The sequence below is a fragment of the Nicotiana tabacum genome, chromosome 7, assembly GCF_000715075.1.
Source record: "Nicotiana tabacum cultivar K326 chromosome 7, ASM71507v2, whole genome shotgun sequence".
Lineage (NCBI taxonomy): Eukaryota > Viridiplantae > Streptophyta > Magnoliopsida > Solanales > Solanaceae > Nicotiana > Nicotiana tabacum.
The window spans coordinates 157,669,839-157,695,920 of record NC_134086.1 but is presented as its reverse complement, the minus strand read 5'-3'; the positions used below and the strand labels follow the sequence as shown (position 1 = coordinate 157,695,920).

Sequence of the window (26,082 nt, the reverse complement as noted above, 5' to 3'; positions counted from 1 at the left end):
ATACACAGAAGGTGAGGAGTTTTGAAAGAGAGAGCTGAAATACACACTGAGAAGTATACACACACAGGCATACATAGAGAGACACAGGGGAGCCTAAACTGAAATTTTGAGAATTGAAGTTCTGGGGGAAAACAATAAAAACTGGGAAAGGTCTCTTTTTCTGATAACTTAAGTATAAGTTCAAAACTGCAGTCTGATATTGGATTCTTGAAAAGAAAGAAGATAGGGAAAGGGATAAACAGAAAATCAGCAATCATTTCTGTCTTGTTTGTCTGATTCTCAGTCTTGTTCAACCTGTTCAATCAACTCTGTTTTCTTCCAAGTATCAGCTGAGTTCGTTGGTTGATTCATATTGTTCGTTTCCCCTGGATTGGTCTGTCTTGGAGTTGTATTCCTACTGCATTGTTTGCTGCTACCTGTCTACCATTTCTCGCCGGTTCTAACTGTATCTTGCACTAGGAGTTGTCCTATTTGTTCCTGCTGTTACTGCTGTTTGTTTGGTGTTGCTTCTGTTGTCCTGCTGACCCCTCGCTTTCTTCTGTTGTATCCGACATCCAGGTACATACTAAGATTTTGCATCTGATGTAACAATTAAAGCATGAAATCAAAGATATGCAGGAGTTTAATCATTCGTTTGCTGCAGTTATAGTTTTACAAACGTTTAAGATATGTGCAATTTGTTTAGCTTGTAATTCGATAAAGAAACACTTTAGATGGTTTTGTACTTAACCATAGTTTAGTTCTGTCCTAAACTGTGATTTCATTTGTTTAAGGGTTTGTCTAATGAGGAATGCATGAGTTTTCTTTAACACATAAATAATTAGGTAACTTTTGGCTGACATTCCGTACGTATAGAAAAGATTGCTTTAAGGTTTGCCAAATATGATGTTCAGTTTTATTTGAATCTTTGTAGATAGCTCACAGGTTCACATTCAAATTCTATTAGTAATAGGTTCCGAAAGGTTAATTCCGCTGATTTGTTTTAAATAGGCAAGTTTCAAACTTAGATCTGAAGAACGTTTATCATAAGATTCCTTTTAAATAGTTATATGAATCTTGTATGGTGATTTCCTCTGACAATTTAACAACGTGCTCATCTATGAAATAAGGCACTGAATAATTCACGCCTCATAAAAATCGGATAATCAAGTAAGGATCCAAAGCGGGTCAAGCATGTGATCAACACGTAATCCTTTCTTTTATTTTTAGAACAAGCGTAGTAGAAATGTAGTCACTGTAGGATACCCTCCTAAAAATGAGATGAGCCTCGACAAACAAAAATGCACAAGCTGCGGGGCCCTCTAAATGTATATATTAAAATATTTAGAATTCGGGACATGTCGTTTAGCGAATTTTACGGCCTTCCCAAAATAACAATACGCTAGTTGTTTTAGGCGCACCTTTAATAATTTAACCTTCTTAAACACGGGTGCACATTGTTGTGACCCAAATCCATCTCAACGGAGTCGAAATGTGTTAACAACTACGGGTGCATTGATTGTGACGTGGTTCGAGATGCATTTTCACGACGTTGCAATTCTATAAAAATAAATGATAATAATAAAAGCGGTTTAAACTTAATAAAAGCACATAAGTCACAACATGTATTTAAATCAGATATTTAGCCATTATAACAATTTAAGCGATCGTGCTAGAACCACGGGATTCGAGGGTGCCTAACACCTTCCCTCGGGTCAACAGAATTCCTTACTTAGAATTTCTGGTTCGCAGACTTCATTTGGAAAAGTCGAAAATTTCCTCGATTTGGGATTCAAGATAAACCGGTGACTTGGGACACCAAAAACCAAACCTTTCCCAAGTGGCGACTCTGAATTAAATAAATAATCCCATTTCGAATATTGTCACTTAAATTGGAAAAACTCCACCCGCGCATTTAACCCTTCGGGGCCGGGCGCGCAAAAAGGAGGTGTGACAAATATATTTTGAATTTCAATTTTTTAGTTTAAATTTTCAGAACAAAAATGTCCTGAATTGTCCTAAAATTAAGATTTTTAGTCTTCCTTTCATTTATAGTCTCAATATGTCAATCACTTTGACTTATACATTTGAAATTCAAAAAGTTTCTTTTGAGACTTTACAATATCAATTTCATGAATAATTTTATTCATCCGGATAGTAACAAATTAGTTTTTTCGGAGCTCTTAACAACTTTTGCACTACAAGATCTTTTATCGTACCATTCATATGGTAAATGTCTCATTCACTCAGAAAATTATATCATAAAAAATTGCCATGGTCAAAATTATCATAAGCAAAATCATTTCTTGCTTTAATTTTGCCTTTAATAATTTTTATAAGGCATGCCAAAATATTTTGGCGTATCACATGTACGAGACCAATGACATAATTATGTAACCACACAATAATATTTATTCTCTTTATTTCACTCAAACCTTCCTCAAATGTGAGTTGTGTGGTATTCATCCAATCATGCCTTGCATGTCTTTATTCATTACTTTTATCACATATTACCACATTCACCTTTAGGAATAGGTCTCCATTCTCAATGCTTATCACAAGTCACATTCTCTTCAAGGAATGGATCATAATCAACGATATGTTTCATACCAATTTGATGGTAAATATTGTCTTCACATTTTGAAGGACTATTTTGAGAACCCTTGTTGTTCTCCTTTTATAATTATTGTGATGATTATTATTATTTGGAACGCTCACGTTCATTGTGTCACACCTCCTTTTTTTCCCGCGCCGCCCGCAAAGAGGCGCGGAAGAGAGTTTTTTCCAATTAAAGGACAATCGAAAAGGGATTTGTTTATTTATTTCAGAGTCGCCACTTGGGAGATTTAGGGTGTCCCAAGTCACCAATTTTAATCCTGAATCGAGGAAAAGAATGACTCTGTATTACAGTCCGCGAACCAGAAATCCGGATAAGGAATTCTGTTAACTCGGGAGAAGGTGTTAGGCATTCCCGAGTTCCGTGGTTCTAGCACGGTCGCTCAACTATTATATTCGGCTTGATTATCTGATATAATACATATTATAAACTTATGTGCAAATTTTATCCTTTAGCCGCTTTTATTATTTTTATTTATTGTTATTATTTTACGTAGAATTGCAACATTATGAAAACGTATTTCAAACCACGTCACAATCAATGCACCTGTGGTTATCGACACCTTTTGACTCCGTTGATATTTGAATTTGGGTTACATAAATGCACACCCATATTTAAGAAAATAATTTGTTAAAGACGCGCCTAGAGCGACTAGCGTATTGTTGTTTTGGGAAAGGCCGTAAAATTTCACTAGACGGCCAACTCCGATGTTCTAAATAATTAATACATACATTTTGTGAGGGGCCCGCAATCTATACATTTTACTAGGCGAGGCTCATCTCACTTATTTTAAATGGACAAATCTTAAAGCGACTACATTTTTCTATTAAAATTAGTCTCTAAAATAAATAAAGAAAATCCTAATTAATTACGAGTTTTTTTTTGTTTTTTGTTTTTATTTCAAGAAAGCATGGCGTACTAATTGCTAGATTAATACAAATATTGATGAAAAGGAATTTCACTTAAAAAAATTCGAAATTATAAATAAAATAAAAATCGACAACTAATATTCAAAAGATTCAAATATAGCTAAATTAAAACTCGCATTGTTATAAAAAAACTATTGAGATTAATTATTCACAACTATTTGAAACTAGATTTAACCATAATTACTAAAGCTTATTAGAAAGTTTATTAAACTTAAATGTTCTTCTAATCTTGTTCGAACTCAAATCATGCCTTAATGCCTAATTCACGAAATTTAGTTTAAATTCATGCCTTAGCTAAATTTAGCTACTTGTTTCACGATTAACCTACTGTTGATAATCTTAAAACCTTCATAACTAGTGAATTAACCCATTTTGCCAAACTTATTCATTAAAAACTAACTTATGTTATTTTCTCTTATTCCAATTATTATTCAGTAATACATGAAATAGGCTAAATACAATCTATAAAAGGAACATGAAATAGCTCCAGGTGGTTGTTTGGTCGCGAGGCGATGGAGGTTTGACGTGGGGGAAAGGGCTGGAGGGGGTGGTCGTTGGGCGAGGGGAAGGGCAGTCATGGGAGAGGATTTGGAGGTTTGAAGAAGAAGAAGGTAAGAGAGGGGGCAGATGAGAGTTTTCAACAGTGAACATTTTTTAGGGTTTTGTTTTTGAAATGAAAGATAGGGAAATAGGGGTGTTGGGTCTTTGGGGTTATGGACTGGGTCGACCCGGTTTGGAATGGACCAGGTCGTAGAGGAAGGTTGGGTATATTTGGGCCTGTGGTTCAAAATTGAAGAAGATGCCTAATTCCGATTTTCTTTTATATTCTTGCTCTCTTTTCTTTTACTTCCTAATTAATAAAAACTAAAATTCTAAATTAACTTATAAACTAAACTAACTTATAAAAAATACTAATTAATTCCAAATAACTATTATCGCACATTTAAATAGCAATTAACGATAAAATCGCACAATTTAGACGTTAAATGCTAAAAATGCAACGCACATTTATTTTTTCTGATTTTCTCATTTTTGTAAAACAAACTTAAATAAATACTAAATGAAAATGCGACATATTTTATATTTTTATTAATTTAAACAAATAAACATGCACAGACAAAAATACAACTAATTATACAAAATACCAAAAAAATACAAACATTGTACACAAAGGAAAATTGTTTTATTTTGAATTTTTGGGAGTGATTCTCATATAGGGCGAAAATCACGTGCTCACAGCTGCCCCTCTTTGTCCGAAAACACGAAGGGTTTTCGTGCAAAGATAAAGTGAGCGGATACGAGCGATTTTTTGCCCGTTCGAGTACTCCATGTGAAGCATTTTTGAAAGATTTGACCGAACCTTTGCTTCAGAGGTTTCCTACATATCCTGGGCTAAACAGGAATCAGGTCAATGTAGTTCGGGAAGTTTTGGTAGCTGGGACTACCATGGGACTGCAATGTTGCTGCTGTTGCATGCTACTTTTACTGCTTACTGACCTCCTTATTACACCATGCTTAAAAGAAAAATCAAGAAGCTAGGCTAGACTACGGATTACAAGATCACATCTATCTTCCATTTGTTCTTGATGCCTTGCTTTCTTGTTGGCTTGTGTTTCTTCCGGTGCTTTTCTTCCGAGAACTTGGGGATGACACTGGCCTTTTGCTTTTCTGAATACCAGTTTTCATCATTTTGCTCGGTCTACTGGGGATATGGCTTCCTTCATTAAGCTTTTCGGTGGTTCCTATGGGGATACGGCTCTCTTCATCAAAATTTGTTATGTTGGGCATAATTTAATGTTCACAAGCCGCTTCTTTCAAGACGCGTCTTTTATTCCTTTTGACTCATGCGCTTGAATTTTGTGCTGGGACCTCTTGTTGCAACCTTATGCTTTCCGGTGCTGGGGATTTTTATAGTTTTCTGCTGGGGATTCCTGTTGTAACCTTCTGCCTTCCGGTGGGTTATTGATTTCAAGATCTGAAGTATAAGACTGAAAAGTATTACTCTCGCTATACAGGTGGGCGCCTGAATGAAAAAAATATGAAATGTATTCCCTCGTTATACTGGTGGGCGACCTAGGACATGAAATGAAAAACAGAAATGTATGCCCGCATTATACTGGTGGGCGACCTAGAAAATGAAAGAACAGAAATGTATGCCCGCATTATACCGGTGGGCGACCTAGAAATAAAAAACTAAAATGTATACCCGCATTATACTGGTGGGCGACCTAGGACATGAAATGAAAAACAGAAATGTATTCCAGCATTATACTGGTGGGCGCCTAGGACATGAAATGAAAACAGAAATGTATACCCGCATTATACTGGTGGACGACTAGGACATGAAATGAAAAACAAAAATGTATACCCGCATTATACTGGTGGGCGACCTAGAAATGAAAAACAGAAATGTATACCCGCATTACACTGGTGGGCGACCTAGAAATCAAAAACTAAAATGTATACCCGCATTATACTGGTGGGCGACCTTGGACATGAAATGAAAAATAGAAATGTATTCCCGCGTTATACTGGTGGGCGCCTAGGACATGAAATGAAAAACAGAAATGTATACCCGCATTATATTGGTGGGCGACCTAGGACATGAAATGAAAAACAGAAATGTATTCCCGCATTATACTGGTGGGCGCCTAGGACATGAAATGAAAAACAGAAATGTATACCCGCATTATACTGGTGGGCGACCTAGGACATGAAATGAAAAACAGAAATGTATACCCGCATTATACTGGTGGGCGACCTAGGACATGAAATAAAAAACAGAAATGTATACCCGCATTATACTGGTGGACGACCTAGGACATGAAATGAAAAACAGAAATGTATACCCGTATTATACTGGTGGGCAACCTAGGACATGAAATGAAAAATAGAAATGTATTCCCGCATTATACTGGTGGGCGCCTAGGACATGAAATGAAAACAGAAATGTATTCCCTTGTTATACAGGTGGGCGCCTAAGACATGAAATGAAAAACAGAAATGTATACCCGCATTATACTGGTGGGCGACCTAGGACATGAAATGAAAAACAAAAATGTATACCCGCATTATACTGATGGGCGACCTAGGACATGAAATGAAAAACAGAAATGTATACCCGCATTATACTGGTGGGCGACCTAGGACATGAAAGGAAAAACAGAAATGTATACCCGCATTATACTGGTGGGCGACCTAGGACATGAAATGAAAAATAGAAATGTATTCCCGCATTATAATGGTGGGCGCCTAGGACATGAAATGAAAACAGAAATGTATTCCCTTGTTATACAGGTGGGCGCCTAAGACATCAAATGAAAAACAAAAATGTATACCCGCATTATACTGGTGGGCGACCTAGGACATGAAATGAAAAACAGAAATGTATACCCGCATTATACTGGTGGGCGATCTAGGACATGAAATGAAAAACAAAAATGTATACCCTCATTATACTGGTGGGCGACCTAGGACATGAAATGAAAAACAGAAATGTATACCCGCATTATACTGGTGGGCGATCTAGGACATGAAAGGAAAAACAGAAATGTATACCCGCATTATACTGGTGGGCGACCTAGGACATGAAATGAAAAACAGAAATGTATTCCCGCATTATACTGGTGGGCGCCTAGGACATGAAATGAAAACAGAAATATATTCCCTTGTTATACAGGTGGGCGCATAAGACATGAAATGAAAAACAGAAATGTATACCCGCATTATACTGGTGGGCGACCTAGGACATGAAATGAAAAACAGAAATGTATACCCGTATTATACTGGTGGGCGACCTAGGACATGAAATGAAAAATAGAAATGTATACCCGCATTATACTAGTGGGCGACCTAGGACATGAAATGAAAAACAGAAATGTATACTCGCATTATACTGGTGTGCGACCTAGGACATGAAATGAAAAACAGAAATGTATACCCGCATTATACTGGTGGGCGACCTAGGACATGAAAGTGCAATATACCTATGTATTCCCGCATTGTACTGCTGGGAGCCTAGGACATGAAATGAAAATAGAAATGTATTCCCTTGTTATACAGGTGGGCGCCTAAGACATGAAATGAAAAACAGAAATGTATACCCGCATTATACTGGTGGGCGACCTAGGACATGAAATGAAAAACAGAAATGTATACCCGCATTATACTGGTGGGCGACCTAGGACATGAAATGAAAAACAGAAATGTATACCCGCATTATACTGGTGGGCGACCTAGGACATAAAATGAAAAACAGAAATGTATTCCCGCATTATACTGTTGGGAGCCTAGGACATGAAATGAAAACAGAAATGTATACCCGCATTATACTGGTGGGCGACCTAGGACATGAAATGAAAAACAGAAATGTATTCCCGCATTATACTGGTGGGCGCCTAGGACATGAAATGAAAACAGAAATGTATACCCGCATTATACTGGTGGGCGACCTAGGACATGAAATGAAAAACAGAAATGTATACCCGCATTATACTGGTGGGCGACCTAGGACATGAAATGAAAAACAGAAATGTATTCCCGCATTATACTGGTGGGCGCCTAGGACATGAAATGAAAACAGAAATGTATTCCCTTTTTATACAGGTGGGCGCCTAATGGTAAAGACATGAAATGTATTTCCTTGTTATACAGGTGGGCGCCTAATGGTAAAGAATAACTTGAATTTGTTTCCTCGATTCTCCGAGAAAATTTTCACTTGTGGCAGAAAATTTTCTGCCCCAGTTCTGGGGATCTTTCTTATGGCGTGTCTTTTGGCAATCATCAACACTTTATTTTCCTGTTCAAATCAAAGAAAATTTAGTTAGTTTTTTTTTTTTACAATATGGCGAGTGGTCATGTCACTCCTGATGGGGATGATTGGTCCCTTCCCCTTATTCCTGCTTGGCGTTCCTAAAATTTGTTGGTGATGATGTTATTCGCTGGGGATAACATTCTGCTGGGGATGGTTTTTCCATTTATCCCTTCCCCGTTCTGTATCTCAAAACTTGCTGGGGGTTATTTTGCTGAAGATGGATTTTCCTTTCTTTCTTTACCACTCTGTGTTGTCCGACCACCTCGGAACTTGTTTCGATATTCGGTCGGAGTCCTACTGGGGATCCTCTTGGAACTTTGCCCACAATTTCCTCAACATGTTATTTTTCCGGTTCTTCCCCGTACTTTCCTTGCCATTTTAGACCAATATTATTCGGCCTGGCAACCAATGTCTTTTGTCTTATTACCTTGTTTCTGGCCTGCCTTCTTCACATTTTACGTTGTACCATTTTGGCAACTGGTAGTAAGCTTTGAAAGACCTTTCTCAAAAATAAAATTCTGGAAATAGTCTTTTAAACAAAGAAATGAAAATATAGAAAAAGAGAAAATCTTTCTAAACAAATGATGGGGGAAAGAAAAGAAATGAACTTATCTGGGTGGTATAACCGATTCCAACGATCATGTTGTGCATTCCAGATTAATCAACCCAGTTTATTTGTGTCGATCAATCTTTTTGATGTCTTCACTTGCTGGGGATAAATAGGTGCCCACCTCTTTTCAAAATGTGGATCCTTTCCGCCAATCTATCTTGTCGCCTCATAGTGCCCTTCGCGGGGGTTTTCACTAACAAGACTCTCTCATTTCTCTCAGCTCCCATCGCCTTATGGTGACTGTGAAGGTTTTCACCGATAAGACTCTCTCATTTTGCTTCTCTCAGCTTACGTCGCCTTATGGTGCCTGTGAAGGTTTTCACCGATAAGACTCTCTCATTTTGCTTTTCTCAGCTAGGGATTGGAGTGTTGCCGGTAAGATCCTCTCTGCTGGGAATTCTTATGGCTATAAATTCTTTCAGCTCATGATCCTCATTCAGTCGGGGACCGGCGTGTTATGCTCGGCTTTCATTTGCCTGTCTTGGCACCCCTCGGATACTGATCGGGAGGTCTTTTTTGGACATCAATATGGGTTTTAGAAGAAAAGGATATAAAATTCAAAATAACTTTGATGGGTAAAATATTACAACTCTTGGAATCAAACTCCTTTTTTCAAAATTTAAAAACATAACTTCTGCCCCGGTTTTCTTGCTTGGGGAATTTTTTTTGTTTTTTATTTTTTATTTTTTTGTTACATTATGACCGAGCCGTGACGCGCCTACATATCCTCTTTGAGGAATCAGGTCGAACGTAGTTCCCTCTATTCCTTTGTTTTTCTTGCGACCTTCCTTTTTGTTTTTGTTATTATTTTTTTCTCTTTTTTCATTTTTTCTTTTTCATTAATGATTCCAAGAGAGGGGTATAAAAGGATAAGTAAGGCTCAAAGGGGTAAAACAAAGGTTAAAAGTGTTTGGATAGAAGAAAGAATTGCCTCCATCATTTCATTATCCGATAAGCACCAAGTAAATAAAATAAACAACAAAAGAAATTACACATAATATCTTTTGACTGCATCAGAATTGATAGCCATGTCGATGCATCTTCCTTCGACATCTGTCAGACGTAAAGCACCGTTGGATAATACTCTAGTCACAATATACGGCCCTTGCCAATTCGGGGCGAACTTGCCTTTTGCCTCGATCTGATGTGGGAGGATCCGTTTCAATACTTGATGCCCTACTTCAAATTTCCTAGGGCGCACCTTCTTATTGTATGCTCTTGCCATTCTCTGCTGATATAACTAGCCATGGCATACTGCTGCCAATCTTTTTTCATCAATTAAACTCAACTGCTCCAGTCGGGCGTTGACCCATTCATCATCATCAATCCCGGCCTCAACAACAATTCGAAGGGATGGAATCTTAACTTCTGCTGGTATCACTGCTTCAGTTCCGTATACCAACGAATAAGGAGTTGCACCTACTGATGTACGAACAGTAGTGCGATAACCCAACAATGCAAACAGTAGCTTTTCATGCCACTGTCTGGACCCTTCTACCATCTTCCTCAAAATCTTTTTTATATTTTTGTTGGCTTCCTCCACTGTACCATTCGCCTTGGGACGATACGGGGTGGAATTACGATGTGTAATCTTGAACTGCTGACATACTTCTTTCATCAAATTGCTATTAAGATTAGCACTGTTGTCCGTGATGATCACCTTCGGGATCCCAAATCTACAGATGATATGGGAATGGACAAAATCCACCACCGCCTTTTTGGTCACTGACTTGAAAGTCTTGGCCTCCACCCATTTGGTGAAATAATCGATGGTTACCAGAATGAACCTGTGACCGTTTGAAGCTGCCGGCTCAATGGGTCCAATGACATCCATGCCCCACGCCACAAATGGCCATGGCGCTGACATTGTATGTAATTCTGTCGGTGGAGAATGAATCAGATCTCTGTGTATCTGACACTAATGGCATTTTCGCACGAAACTGATACAATCATGCTCCATGCTGAGCCAATAATATCCCACATGCAGAATCTTCTTAGCCAATACATACCCGCTCATATGGGGCCCACAGACTCCAGCATGTATCTTTGTCATCACTGTCGTGGCTTGATTAGCATCTATACATCTCAACAATCCCAAATCTGGTGTTATTTTGTACAGCACTCCTCCACTGAGGAAGAATCTATTTGACAATCGCCGAATGGCTCTTTTTGATCTCCGGTGGCCTGCTCCGGGTATATCCCCATCCTGAGGTATTCCTTGATGTCATAAAACCATGGCTCACCATCCACTTCTTCCTCTATCATGTTGCAATAAGCATGTTGATCACGAACCTGAATATGCAACGGGTCAACATGGATCTTGTCTGGATGGTGCAACATCGATGCTAAAGTGGCCAAGGCATCGGCAACCTCATTGTGAACTCTCAGGATGTGTCTGAAATCCACTGATCGAAATCACTTGCTCAGATCGTGCAAACATTGTCGATATGGTATAAGCTTTAAATCCCGAGTTTCCTATTCACCCTAGATCTGATGTACCAGAAGGTCCGAGTCTCCCAAGACCAAGATGTCCTGGACATCCATGTCTGCAGCTAAACGTAAGCCCAGAATGCGTGCTTCATATTCGGCCATGTTGTTGGTACAATAGAAACGTAGCTGAGCTGTAACAGAATAGTGATGTCCTGTTTCCGAAATAAGTACTGCTCCTATTCCAACTCCTTTTGCATTCGTAGCCCCGTCTAAGAAAAGCTTCCACCCTGGTTCCTCAGTCAGTTCTAACTCCTCTATATGCATCACTTCTTCATCTGGAAAATACGTCCTCAAAGGCTCGTATTCTTCATCAATAGGATTCTCAGCCAAGTGATCGGCCAATGCTTGGGCTTTCATGGTTGTCCTCGTCATATAGACAATGTCGAACTCTGTGAGTAATATCTGCTATTTTGCCTATCTTCCTGTGGGCATAGGCTTCTGGAAAATATACTTCAATGGATCTAGGTGTGAAATAAGGTAAGTAGTATATGACGACAGATAATGCTTAAACTTTTGTTCTACCCAAGTTAGAGCACAACATGTTTTCTCAAGTTGAGTGTACTTATTCTCATAGACTGTAAACTTCTTGCTGAGATAATAGATGGCTTGCTCTTTTCTTCTTGTGATGTCGTGTTGCCCCAACACGCAGCCAAACGAATTCTCTAGGACCGTTAGATAAAGGATTAATGGCCTCCCCGGCTCAGGTGGAACCAACACAGGTGGATTGGATAATATCCTTTGATCTGGTCAAATGCCTCCTGACATTCTGTTGTCCATTCTATCGCAGCATCTTTCTTCAGTAATCGAAAGATGGGTTCACAAGTTGCTGTGAGTTGAGCAATAAATCTGCTAATGTAGTTCAACCTTCCCAACAGACTCAATACTTCTGTCTTGTTCTTCGGCGGTGGCAAATCTTGGATAGATTTGATCTTTGACGGGTCCAGTTCAATACCTCGCTGACTGACGATGAATCCCAACATCTTTCCAGATGGAACACCAAAGGCACATTTAGACGGGTTAAGCTTAATATCATACCTTCTAAGTCTTTGAAAGAACTTCCTTAGGTCTGCTACATGGTCTTCCTGATACTTAGACTTTATGATCACATCGTCCACGTATACCTCGATTTCTTTATGGATCATGTCATGAAACACAGTAGTCATTGCTCTCATGTACGTAGCCCCAGCATTCTTCAAACTAAATGGCATCACCCGGTAGCAATAAGTTCCCCACGGCGTAATGAAGGCTGTCTTTTCTACATCTTCCTCATCCATCAGAATCTGATGATACCCAGCATAGCAATCTACAAAAGATCCGATCTCACGTCCGGCACAATTGTCAATCAAGATATGGATGTTGGGTAAAGGAAAGTTGTCCTTTGGGCTTGCCCTATTCAGATTACGGTAATCGACACATACCCTGATCTTCCCATCTTTTTTTGGCACTGGCACCACATTAGCCAACCAATCAGGATATCGAGTGACACGAATAACCTTTGCTTGCAGCTGCTTGGTTACTTCTTCTTTAATCTTCACACTCATATCCGTTTTGAACTTCCTCAATTTTTGCTTAACAGAAGGACATGCCGGGTCAGTGGGCAATTTATGAACCACTAAATCTGTGCTTAACCCCGGCATATCATCATATGACCATGCAAAAATATCTTTGAACTCACTAAGTGTTTTGATCAATTCTTCCCTGATATTTGGTGCAATATGGATGCTTATTTTAGTTTCTCTGATATCGTCGGCATCCCTTAAATTGATGGCTTCTGTGTCATTTAAGTTGGGCTTGGATTTTTCTTCAAACTGACTTAACTCCCTATTTATCTCCTCGAAGGCTTCGTCCTCATCATATTCCAATTCATTATCATAATCGACCTCTTATATAGTTAGTTCAGAATCAGATTGATCTTTTAGACTAGGTTGAAGATACGTTGTGCATGCCATGTCATTAGAACCAGTATGAAAAGAACTGTTCAGAAAAAGAAACGAAGGAAACAAAATTAAAAATAACATATAAAATAAGGAATAAAGAAGAAACTTTTTCGTTTATTGAATTATGGGATAACAAGGTTTCACACTTTGTTGAGCAGTAATAAAAATAAAAAGGAATATGGATTACAACCCTGGAATAATCCAGAAAACAAAAAGGAAAATCAGAGCCAACTACCAGGACTCTCTCCGAGTAGGAAGATGAGTAGTTGTCCAATTGTTCACATTGGCCCTAGGCCCCACAAACTGTATGTCTGCCTTACTGGAACCCTCTCCATCTTCTATTGTGTTGACATTTGCGAACATCCTTTCTAAGCCCTCATCCAAATCTCCATCTGGCCCAATCAATGGTCCACGAATTTTCGGGACTGACGACCTTGTGACACCTGCTCTAACAAAAGATCTAGAGAGACGCGGGACTGGCTTGGGAAGAATCCAAACTTTCTTCTTCATTTTCCGAGCTCGCTTTATATCTGCTGCAGTTGGTTTGAATCCCAATCCGAAAGTCTCTAAATTCTTGGGCAAAGAGACAGGTTGAACAATTCCCTGGAGCTCAGCCCCCAGACCTTTTCCTGGCACGAACCCATTACTTAGCATCTCCGAAACTATCATGACGGTTGCGGAATCTATCCTGGGGTATGGAATGCTTTTACCCTCGGGAATCTTGTTTGCTGACACTGCATCAAAAATCTGGTAAACCCAGGGACCTTTGTCATCGTTAGTTTCTATGAATGGCACCTCCCATTGTGCACACAGTGTCTTCCCCATGCAGCACGACATCTTGTCTGTCCCATTCAAACTTGACCATTTGATGCAATGTGGATGGCACTGCTTTGGCCGCGTGGATCCACGGTCGTCCCAACAAAAGGTTATAAGATATCGCGACATCCAATACCTGGAACTCCATAGTAAACTTGACCGGGCCGATGGTCAACTCGAGTATAATATCCCCCACGGTATCTGTTCCACTTCCGTCAAACCCTCGGACGCAAACGTTGTTCTTGTGGATTCTATCATGGTCAATCTTCAACTGGTTCAGTGTGGATAATGGACAAATATTGGCACTTGAACCGTTATCCACCAACGCCCGAGTAACTGCCGCATCTTCACATTTGACAGTCAAGTAGAGAGCTTTATTATGTTCTGTGCCCTCCACTGGCAAATTGTCATCAGAGAACGTTACCCTGTTTACCTCAAAAATTTTGTTGGCAATTGTTTTAAGGTGGTTCACTAAAATTTCATTGGGCACATGAGCTTCATTTAGTATCTTCATCAGGGCCCGGCGATGCTCGTCCGAATGGATCAACAGTGATAACAACGAGATCTGGGCCGGTGTTTTCTTCAATTGTTCAACAACGGAGTAATCCTGCACTTTCATCTTTTTCAAGAATTCCTCCGTCTCTTCTTCTGACACGGGTTTCTTTGTTACTGCCGGGTTGGACCTTCTCAACTCCACGGGGGCAAAACACCGTCCCGACCGAGTCAGTCCCTGCGCCTCATAACTATCCTCCTCCACTTGCTTTCCCTTGTACATTACCACTGCCTTTTCATACTTCCAAGGCACCGCCTTGCTATCAATCACTGGCAATTGGACTACTGGCTTTATGATGACCGGTTCCATGTAGACCCCTTTCACAACAACTACGGGTGCAGATGATGCTCCCGATATCACCAACTTGGCCGGATCTGGTTTCTTTGTAGCGGTGGATGGATTCTTCCCTAATATCACCATTGGCTGGACATCTTCCCCCTTCAACTGTACCCCTGCTTCCCCATTGGTCGATTTTTCTTTCGAAGTGGCACGGATCATCATCATTGTCTGTGAGGGTTCCTTTGGCTCTCCTCCTTCGTGCACAAGCTCGATCATGTGGGCTTCGTGGTGCTTTGGCAATGGGTTCTGGTTAATGTTGGGTGCCTCCGATGCCTGTACCTTGATCTTGTTGGTATCAATAAGATCTTGTATCGCATGTTTCAGCCTCTAACATTTCTCGGTAATCATGTCCGGGAGCTCCCGAACAATATTCACATCTTACCGAGTGATCCATATTTTGGGGTAAGGGATTTGGCAACCTAGGCTCAATAGGATTTAATAAACCCAACTGCCTTAATTTGTGGAACAAGGCAGTATAAGTTTCTCCCAACTCAGTAAAGGTTCTTTGCCTCTGCAGTCTTTCATTTCTGGAAGCCGGATTTCCCCTGAAACCCATCCCTGGAGGGTTCCTGTAGGCTCTTGGCGGTGGATAGGTGTTTTGTGCTGGTGGGTAGGTATTATGTGGAGGTGGGTATGTATTATGGTAAGCTGGCGCGCGCCATTGCGGGCGAGCCGGAGGTTGAGTATATGTCTGGGCTTGATGGACGGAAAAATGTTGTTCTTGTGGTGGGTAGTAGGGTTGTGGAGGGTAATTTGGAATGTGTGGGTAGTTTAGATGATGGGGTCTGGGTTGGTAATGAGGGGAAGGACCTCTAGATCTGGACCAATTGATGACCTCTATTGTCGTGACCTCTTCTCTCCTTTTCTTTCCGAGCGCACCTCCTGTGCCGCTCTGAATGGCCTGAGTCGTTGCCTTAATTGCCGAGTAACTCAGGATCTTATTGGAATTAAGTCCCTCTTCTATCATACCTCCCATTTTCACCAATTCATTGAATGATTTGCCAACTGACGTCACCAAGTGACCGAAGTAAGTTGGCTCGAGAGTTTGTAGAAAGTAATCTACCATTTCTCCCTCTCTCATTGGGGGATCAACTCTGGCTGCCTGTTCTCTCCATCGGAACCCAAATTCCCGAAAGCTCTCTCCGGGTTTCTTCTCATGCTTTAGCAATGTGAGACGGTCTGGGACTATCTCAAGGTTGTACTGGAAGTGTCCTGCGAAAGCCTGTGCCAGATCATCCCAGGTGTACCACCTGCTCGGATCTTGTCTTGTATACCACTCTAATGCCGACCTGCTCAAACTCTGGCCAAAGTAAGCTATCAGTAGCTCATCTTTGCCCCCGATCCCCTCATCTTGCTACAAAAGCCCCGTAGATGTGCCATAGGATCTCCATGCCCTTCGTATAAATCAAATTTGGGCATCTTGAACCCTGCTGGTAATTGGACGTCAGGGAAAGGGCATAGATCCTTTGTAAGCCATGCTGACCTAGTTGCCTAACCCGTGCATGTTCCTGAAGGACTGCTCCAGGCTTTTAAATTTCCGCATCACCTCATCCTGCTCTGGGCTCTTAGCTGGCTTTTCAATCTCCGCCGGGACCTCAAAGTGGGGGTAATATTGTGTATTGTGAGCCTGAAACAATGGCTTGCTAGACGATCTGTGCAATGGGGCTGGGGCTGGCGCCATAAAGACGAGAACATTTGGTGGAGGAGGGTTTTGACTGGGTGGTGGAGCTTGGGGATCATAGGCCTCTCTTCCCTGATAGTAGTGATGGCTTGGGAAACTCGATGAAGGACCGGGAGAGGGGTATTCTGACGTGTGTCCTGGTTGGAGAGTAGGAGTAACAGGTAGTTCATGCCCCTTTTGGGCTCTAGCTAAGGCTATCTGCATTTCATTCATTTCCAGCCTCATCTTTTCCATTTTTTCCATGGCTTCCTTCAGCATCTGATTTGCCGTCTTTTCCGACTCAACATTGTTGTCTAAACCAGTCATGCTTTCTGGTATGGGCCCTTTTGATCTTGTTTGATAATGGTACGGTGCCAGTACGCTTTAACAAACTAACTGATATTGATTGGAAAAACAACAAACTTGTTAGTGTTAGAGTCTTAACAGATATTGTAATTGCACGTTGGGGATGCAATGTTCTTAGGCAGTTAACCATTTCTAACATGCTTTTGCTCTGACCGCGTGCATCATTCCAGCTTATTTTATTTGTGCCTCTTTCGAGTGTTTCAGGGACCTCTCTTTTCTTCTTCTCTCTCTTTTTCCTTTTTTAATTACGGTCGAATCCTATAGAGATTGCCTACGTATCGTGACCCCGCACGAATTAGACCAAGCATAGTTCATGCAGAAAGATTTTCAATTTTTCATTACTTAAAACAAACTATTACAAACTAAAATCCTTTTTGCAGAAAGAAAATAACAAACGCAAACTAAGGTCAGATACAAATTCCAATACTACGGAAATACTTTGATGCGAAAAGACAATGGACAGACAAACCATAGGCTAAAAAAATATAAAGAAATACAGACATGAACTACGCATACTCTAAAGCTTCAAATATGGGTGCCCGCGGGGCATCGTTCGGCCTCGCCGCGGGCCTAGGTTCCAAGTCCCTTTTGAGTTACTCTAATTCATTCATGGTCCGTTTCACATAGATTAGCACTGCTGAGACAAAAGTAGCATGGGTCATGTCTTCACAAGCGCGACATCTTCTAAAAATGGTGCGGGCAATGGCTCTAATCCTGTCCCTTGCTTGCTTCTTTTCTATAAGCAGGCGTTTTATCTGATCACTGCATGTTTTTAACGCCTGAGAATCCTGCATATGCTGATTCTTCAGTTGTCGCACTTCTACCTCCATTTGGGCCAACAAGTTGTAACAGTGTCCGCTTTCAATTTGGAAATCCTCAGCCTGCTTAACTGCTTTACCCTCAAGTGTAGCCACCTTTCTCTTCATGTTGGCAACAGTTTTCTCGTGGTCGCGTTTCAATTGATTCAAGTATCGGCGACACTTATCTGCTCTTGTACCCCACTGTGCTTTGAGCTCTGCCATGACGTTCTCAGACTTTTCTAAACCATCCCGCCATTCCCTGACTTCATTTTTCAGCCCTTTTATCAACTGCTCATCTGATCGACTCCTTGGTTGTTTATTAGGAGCCATTCTCAATTTCTAGATTTGGGCCCTAAGTTCTTCATTTTCTTGGGCCAATTTATTCTTTTCGCCTCGATCCGCAGCAACTTGCATACTGTTATCGAATTTCAGACTTTCAACCTGTTGCTTCAACTCACCGATCTCTGCCCGATAACCCTTTTCCTTTGCTAACCAGTTCCATTTCTCCTAGGATGACTCAGCGAAATCTTTGAGATGAGGTCTTTTAGTTGGTCTTCCGCAGGACATGTCACCTCTGAACCAAGCGTGATACCTCTGGGAAACTTCTCCTTTAGCCCTATCCAACACACAAGTATTTGTCGTCAAATGTTGACACTCACTCCAGATCTGGCGAACTTCTTCTTCGGGGAACCGACCGTCAGGACTGATTTCAACCACTTGGGTACTCAAGTCTTCATCTTTCGGCACTACTTGATACCTCCCAAGTTGCCTAAAAACCCAATACGGTGCATAGGGTTGGATGCTTTTAAGTCCCATCAACAAAAAGTGGGGCCTGGTTGCCGGCATGTATATGATTTCCTCAACAAGCAACCATCCGAGCGTCCACTGGATTTGGCTAGCAGTGAGAGTTCGGAAGAATGATGTCCAAGTTGTGACTCCCTCGGGTAGACTAACCCTTTTGATTCTTGTGTAAAATTCTCCAATACAAGTCTTCTCGGGCGAACCGTAACCCAAGAGCTGGGAGCGGTGGCATAAATGATCGGTCATCCACATTTGCAACAATAGGTTACATCCCTCGAAAAAGTCGCCCCCGGCTCGGCAAGCAGTGAGAGCCCGGAAGATGTCAGCCATAATCATAGGCGCTAGAGTGCTTTTATCTTGGGTGAGCAAGGTCCTGACGACCCCAACTACTTTCAAATCAATGTTTCCATCTTTTCTTGGGAACACTATAAGACCCAAAAAAGCTATCATAAAAGCTACCAGCCTGTGTTCATCCCACTTCTGTCGGTTATCTCTACTGCATAGTTTGAAGTCTGGCTTATTGAATCCGCCCACGTGGCCGTATCTAGCATATATGAGGCGAAGACTGCAGAAACCTTTTGCAAAATCTGGATGGTGAAATGTTCGGGTATTTTTAGGAAATCCAAAAACCGGTGTACAGTGACGGCCCTGGGTGCAATCAAGTACTTGAACCTTAACGGAGCTTTATCACGTCCGATGTATCCCGCTATTTCTTCCAATGTTGGGGTGAGCTCAAAGTCCGAGAAATGAAATACATTGTGTGCTGAATCCCAGCAAGTGATCAATGATCTGATAACATCACCTCGAGGCTGGATGTCTAGTAAATCCGGGAGATCTTTCAGATACTTCTTTACTTTGTCTTGCCCTTCCTTGCCTAGGTCATTCCACCATAATCGCAACTCAAAAGGGATCTTGGTCATTATTGAAAAGAGTTTGTTTTGTATTGTGCTCATCCTGCACATTTATTAAGGTGATTATGCCAACGAAAAACTTTTATTAGATTCAAAATAAAACTATCTATGTTCTTTTCCAAGATTTTTTTTTTCAAAACGATGGACTCGGTTTTCAAATGCGGCCTTTTAGCACTTCGGGAACGAAGATTTTAAGGCTGCGAGAGTCAACCGGTCAAAAATCAAAAATGATGACAAAGATGGTCATTTATGCAATGTCAGCCTTCCGACGTCCCGCATAGGAACATTCGGCTATTTTTGCAAAAAACGGCATCACCCGACTCTTTTATAAAAGTGGCAACATTTTGTCATTTTTTCTTTTCTGGTCGTTTTTACAAAATGGGAAGTTGGACCCGATGAGGGTTGCCTACGTATCTCACACCCTGTGAGAATCAAACCGGCGTAGTTCGGGTGATCATGAATAAAGTAAATAAACTAATTTTTTTTTTATTTTTTGAAGGAAGGACTTATAAAGAATAAAGGGAGCATTTTTGCAAAGAAGGATTTCTAAAGAGAAAAGATTTAATTTTTTTTTTTTTTTTGAAAGAAAAACTTCTAAAGAAGAAAGAAAATATTTCGAATTTTACCTTCAATGAAAGAAATGGTTCTAAAAATATTTTTGAATTTTGAATTTTCTTTTCAATTTTGAAAGAATAATGAAAATATTTTCGGACTTTTTGGAAGCAATTAAGAGAAAATATTTTTATTTTTTATTTTATTTTTATTATTATTTTTAAAAAAAAGGAAAAAATTAAAAAGACTTTCTAAAGAAATCAATAATGGAAAATATTTTGGATTTTTTATTTTGAAAATTGGGGGTCTAAAAAAACTTTTCTAGAAAGGAAATAAAGAAAAATAATTTTTGGATTTATATATATATATATATATATATATATTTTGCAACAAATAATAAAACCACGTTCAACGCACGACTCTTTTTATTTCATTTTTGGCATTTTCATAAACAAATAAAAAAACCATTTTAAAAAGAAGACTCTTTTTCATTTTCATTTTCATTTTTCATGGCAAGACAAACTATTTTTCTTTTCTTTTCTTTTTATTTTGAAAACAAGACAAAGTGAGGATTTTTTTTTCTTTTTCATTTCACCAAAATGAAACCTATTCTTCCAAACTTAAAATAAAAGACTCTCTTTTTTTTTTGAGTGAAATAAAAGAATTTTGATAGTATTTGGGTATTGTTTTTTTTTCTTTCTAAAATAGGCAATTAATTCTCTACACTGTTACTTCGCTCTTTTTTCACAATTTTCCAATATTCCTGATTTTTCGAAGCCGGTCAGCATGCAAGTCTGAAGCAAATAAACGTATAAAGCAAACAGGATGCAGCAGAATGATCTTTTCATTTCAGGTTGCTAGTCCTAGACGGACCCAACCCCTGTGTTGAGTCCCCTAAGTCAAATGCAACATGATGAAATAATCGTTCCTACTAGGGATCCGTCATAAAGTCATGTTATTCTATGTTCAAAACCTGAGTCGGTGTTCTAGACTGTGTACCCGAGCGGACAACTCGAATCGAGGAGGGGGGCAACTTTCTGGTAACCAAAGGGCCATCCGGCTTAGTAACTTGTCCGGCCTCTCTCTTTCTTCAAAGTATGACACTAACAAAATAGGGAGTCTCAATCAGTAAGCACATCCCCGGAGGTGAAGAGAGAAAGGTGTCGGCACAGTTTATATACAATTCAGATAATATCAAAGCGGTAACATTTAGCACATTCAGCATGAAACATGTAGGAAAATCAGATACAATCAAATACAACAATTTATCTAAGCTCGAATTCTGAACCCTGAACCAGAGATTCTGGGTTCGTTCCCCAGCAGAGTCGCCAGAGCTGTCACACCTACTTTTTCGCCCGCGCCGCCCACAAAGGGGCGCGGAAGGGAATTTTTTCCAATTAAAGGACAATCAAAAAGGGATTTGTTTATTTATTTCAGAGTCGCCACTTGGGAGATTTAGGGTGTCCCAAGTCACCAATTTTAATCCTGAATCGAGGAAAAGAATGACTCTGTATTACAGTCCGCGAACCAGAAATCCGGATAAGGAATTCTGTTAACCCGGGAGAAGGTGTTAGGCATTCCCGAGTTCCGTGGTTCTAGCACGGTCGCTCAACTGTTATATTCGGTTTGATTATCTGATATAATACATATTATAAACTTATGTGCAAATTTTATCCTTTAGCCGCTTTTATTATTTTTATTTATTGTTATTATTTTACGGAGAATTGCAACATTGTGAAAACGTATTTCAAACCATGTCACAATCAATGCACCTGTGGTTATGACACCTTTTGACTCCGTTGAGATTTGGATTTGGGTTACATAAATGCACACCCATATTTAAGAAAATAATTTGTTAAAGACGCGCCTAGAGCGACTAGCGTATTGTTGTTTTGGGAAAGGTCGTAAAATTGCACTAGACGGACAACTCCGATGTTCTAAATAATTAATACATACATTTTGTGAGGGCCCCGCAATCTATACATTTTACTAGGCGAGGCTCATCTCACTTATTTTAAATGGACAAATCTTAAAGCGACTACATTTTTCTATTAAAATTAGTCTCTAAAATAAAGAAAGAAAATCCTAATTAATTACGAGTTTTTTTTGTTTTTTATTTTAATAAAGCATGGCGTACTAATTGCTAGATTAATACAAATATTGATGAAAAGGAATTTCACTTAAAAAAATTCGAAATTAGAAATAAAATAAAAATTCGACAACTAATATTCAAAAGAATCAAATATAGCTAAATTAAAACTCGCATTGTTATAAAAAAACTATTGAGATTAATTATTCACAACTATTTGAAACTAGATTTAACCATAATTACTAAAGCTTATTAGAAAGTTTATTAAACTTAAATGTTCTTCTAATCTTGTTCGAACTAAAATCATGCCTTAATGCCTAATTCACGAAATTTAGTTTAAATTCATGCCTTAGCCAAATTTAGCTACTTGTTTCACGATTAACCTACTGTTGATAATCTTAAAACCTTCATAACTAGTGAATTAACCCATTTTGCCAAACCTATTCATTAAAGACTAACTTATGTTATTTTCTCTTATTCCAATTATTATTCAGTAATACATGAAATAGTCTAAATACAATCTATAAAAGGAACAAAGAAAAATCGAAGTTAACACTTCAAAATTCCATTCTTCATATGTATTCATGCTTCCACATTATTAACTTGCAATAGCTAGTATTACAGTCGTGTACCTGATATTGGAAGCAAAAGAAAAGGGAGATCAGCAGAAATTCAGTAGCATACAGCAACAGCAACACCCAGCAACCAGTAACCAGCAACGAGAAACCAGTGACAGATTTTGAAATCAAGATAAAAATCCAGAAACACCGACAACAATCAACGGACAGAAGCCAAGGGAATCTTTTCAGATTTGAAAGACTAATTAATTGTTCAACCCTTGATTTCTGAATCCGTATATCAGAATATTTAAATTGTATATCAGGTGTATACTACTCTCTCTTTTAATTTCCAAAATGTTTTTATTTGTATTTTTTGAAGTTTTTATATTTTTCGGAATTTTTCTCTCTCTTCAATATTCAGCTCTCTCTTTTTATCTATCTCCTCTTTTTCAAATCTGTCCAAGTCCTCCCTATTTATTACCATCTTTCAGCATTTTTTAAAAAATTAAAATCCATTATCTTCCACTCATCCCCCTTTTAATCCCACTATATAATGTTTTGTCTCCCACTTTATTAAACAAATACATTATACTTCTCCCATTATATCTTGTTCTCCATGCCTATATTAAACAATTGCATAATTCCCCACTATTATGTCTTGTCCCCCACCATGTACTATTTTAATATTATTAAAAAATATTTTTTAATCTTAATGGACAGAGCACTAAAATAAATAATTGTTCAGAATTTTAATTCCAAAAATACCCCTCTAACCTTACTGAAATTACCATTTTAACCCTGAAAATACTGCAATTTACCAATCTACCCCCATCAGCTATAACCAATTCACCTAATCAATTCTAACCAAAATATAGTAGCTATAACCAATTCCTAATCAAATTTTATGAACAAACTCAAACTAAATGATGAACAACAAAGAAACAACTGGAATTACTTTGATTGAACAATCTTTAAACAACAAATCTACTTTCAGATTCAACAACAATAACAAACAAGTACATTCAAATCATGAGCTCAAATTCAAATTAAAACTTAAACAAAAATAAATGAACAGATTCAAATCACTAAACTCAAACAATCAATTGATCTTCAAATTAAATCCAACAAAATTACAACAAAAATACATGATTCAAACTAAATCAAAAAATGAAAAACCAAAACATAAACTCTCATTAAATCACTAGATTAAAAACGAACTTCAAACAAAAAATGAACATGAATTAAATCTATATTAAACAACAAACATGGATGATTCAAGCGATTATACTGACATATTTCTATATTACAACTAAATTCTTTTAAACGAATAAAAACAAACCGAAGAAGAAAATAATTATTGAATTTCAACTTGAATCTAACACTATTAAAATTAAACTAACAATTTCTTTTAATAAATAAAAACACATGAACAAACTGAAAAAACTAATTAATTAAATTTCAATTTGCATCTAATAAAATTAAAATTAAACTAACAATTTCTTCCTAAAAAAACAAGAAAAATGAGACAAACTGAAAAATAAAAAACGATAAACATGAAATTAATATCAAACATATCTGATTTCAGATCTGAGAATATCAAAATAAAATACGGACAGAAATGAAACTTAAATCAACTAACCGGAAATGAACAACGACGAGCTCGAACGAAAACAAATCTGCCTGGAAACAATTATCGCACCAAAATAACTCGACATCGAAGACGACCCGAATAAGAAGCAACTGAAGGTCACAGTCGCGTGCTACAGACTGGACGGAGCAGCAGCAATATTCAAATGCTTTGCAATCTCAAAAGAAACAAAAGCATCAACACAAGCATATTTAATTTGATCCAAACTCAACCACTCACTGTCCCACCTACCCATAGTAATATGTCTAGGCTTCTCAATCTCTCTTCCAAGAACAACATTGCACAGCTCCTTCAACCCAGCAGTTTTCAAATTACTCATCTCATATGCATCAGCTGCCAAAACTCTCAAATCCGCCATATTTCTCACGGTAAGCTCGTGATCTTCAACCAACTTCTCCACATCGTTCTCAACTCCAACCCCAACAAACGTGTAGTCTCCGTTGGACCATAAACTAACGAGGGAATCTGGAATTGAACTGCAGTAGAGGAGTTGGAATATGAGGCAACGGCGATCGACGAGAACTGAAGCAGCAGCAACAAAGCAGCCATGGCCGCGCGAAACTGGAGAAGAAGAAACATCAGGCAGCAGCAGTGACGGAGCAGCAGTAGCGGAGCAGCTGCTCGACGAGCTCGACGCAACCATGGCAGCGAGGATGAAGAACGTAGCAGCCGCAGTGTCGGAGAAGAAGAAGGAGACGCGCAGCAGGGAGCTTGACGCAGCCATGGCAGCAAGGATGAAGAACGTAGCAGCAGCATAGCCGAAGGAGCTAGCGAGGCGGTGAACATGGAGCTCGAGCTTGATGATGAAGCGAAGAAGATGAAGCAGCGGCAGCAGGTGGCTGCTCTAGGTGGTTGTTTGGTCGCGAGGTGATGGAGGTTTGACGTAGGGGAAAGGGCTGGAGGGGGTGGTAGTTGGGCGAGGGGAAGGGCAGCCATGGGAGAGGATTTGGAGGTTTGAAGAAGAAGAAGGTAAGAGAGGGGGCGGATGGGAGTTTTCAACAGTGAACATTTTTTAGGGTTTTGTTTTTTAAATGAAAGATAGGGAAATAGGGGTGTTGGGTCTTTGGGGTTATGGACTGGGTCGACCCAGTTTGGAATGGACCGGGTCGTAAAGGAAGGTTGGGTATATTTGGGCATGTGGTTCAAAATTGAAGAAGAGGCCTAATTCCGATTTTCTTTTATATTCTTGCTCTCTTTTCTTGTACTTCCTAATTAATTAAAACTAAAATTATAAATTAACTTATAAACTAAATTAACTTATAAAAAATACTAATTAATTCCAAATAATTATTATCGCACATTTAAATAGTAATTAACGATAAAATCGCACAATTTAGACGTTAAATGCTAAAAATGCAACGCACATTATTTTTTTCTAATTTTCTCATTTTTGTAAAACAAACTTAAATAAATACTAAATGAAAATGCGACATATTTTATATTTTTATTAATTTAAACAAATAAACAGGCACAGACAAAAATACAAATAATTATACAAAATACCACAAAAATACAAACATTGTACACAAAGGAAAATTGTTTTATTGTGAATTTTTGGGAGTGATTCTCATATAGGGCGAAAATCACATGCTCACACATTGTTCAATCACTT

The 26,082-nt window shown here is 39.0% G+C and overlaps 1 protein-coding gene across 1 annotated transcript; it reads right to left on the bottom strand.

Moving 5' to 3' along the window:
• Window positions 1–22,709: 22,709 nt before the first annotated feature.
• LOC107781925 (3'-5' exonuclease-like) lies at window positions 22,710–25,609 on the bottom strand. The gene is made up of 2 exons (XM_016602743.2): window positions 24,462–25,609; window positions 22,710–22,894 (listed from the first exon to the last, which is right to left on the bottom strand). Exon 1 carries the CDS (start codon window positions 25,192–25,194, stop codon window positions 24,583–24,585), a length of 612 nt encoding a protein of 203 aa, XP_016458229.1. The 5' UTR covers window positions 25,195–25,609; the 3' UTR covers window positions 22,710–22,894; window positions 24,462–24,582.
• Between the last annotated feature and the right edge of the window lie 473 nt (window positions 25,610–26,082).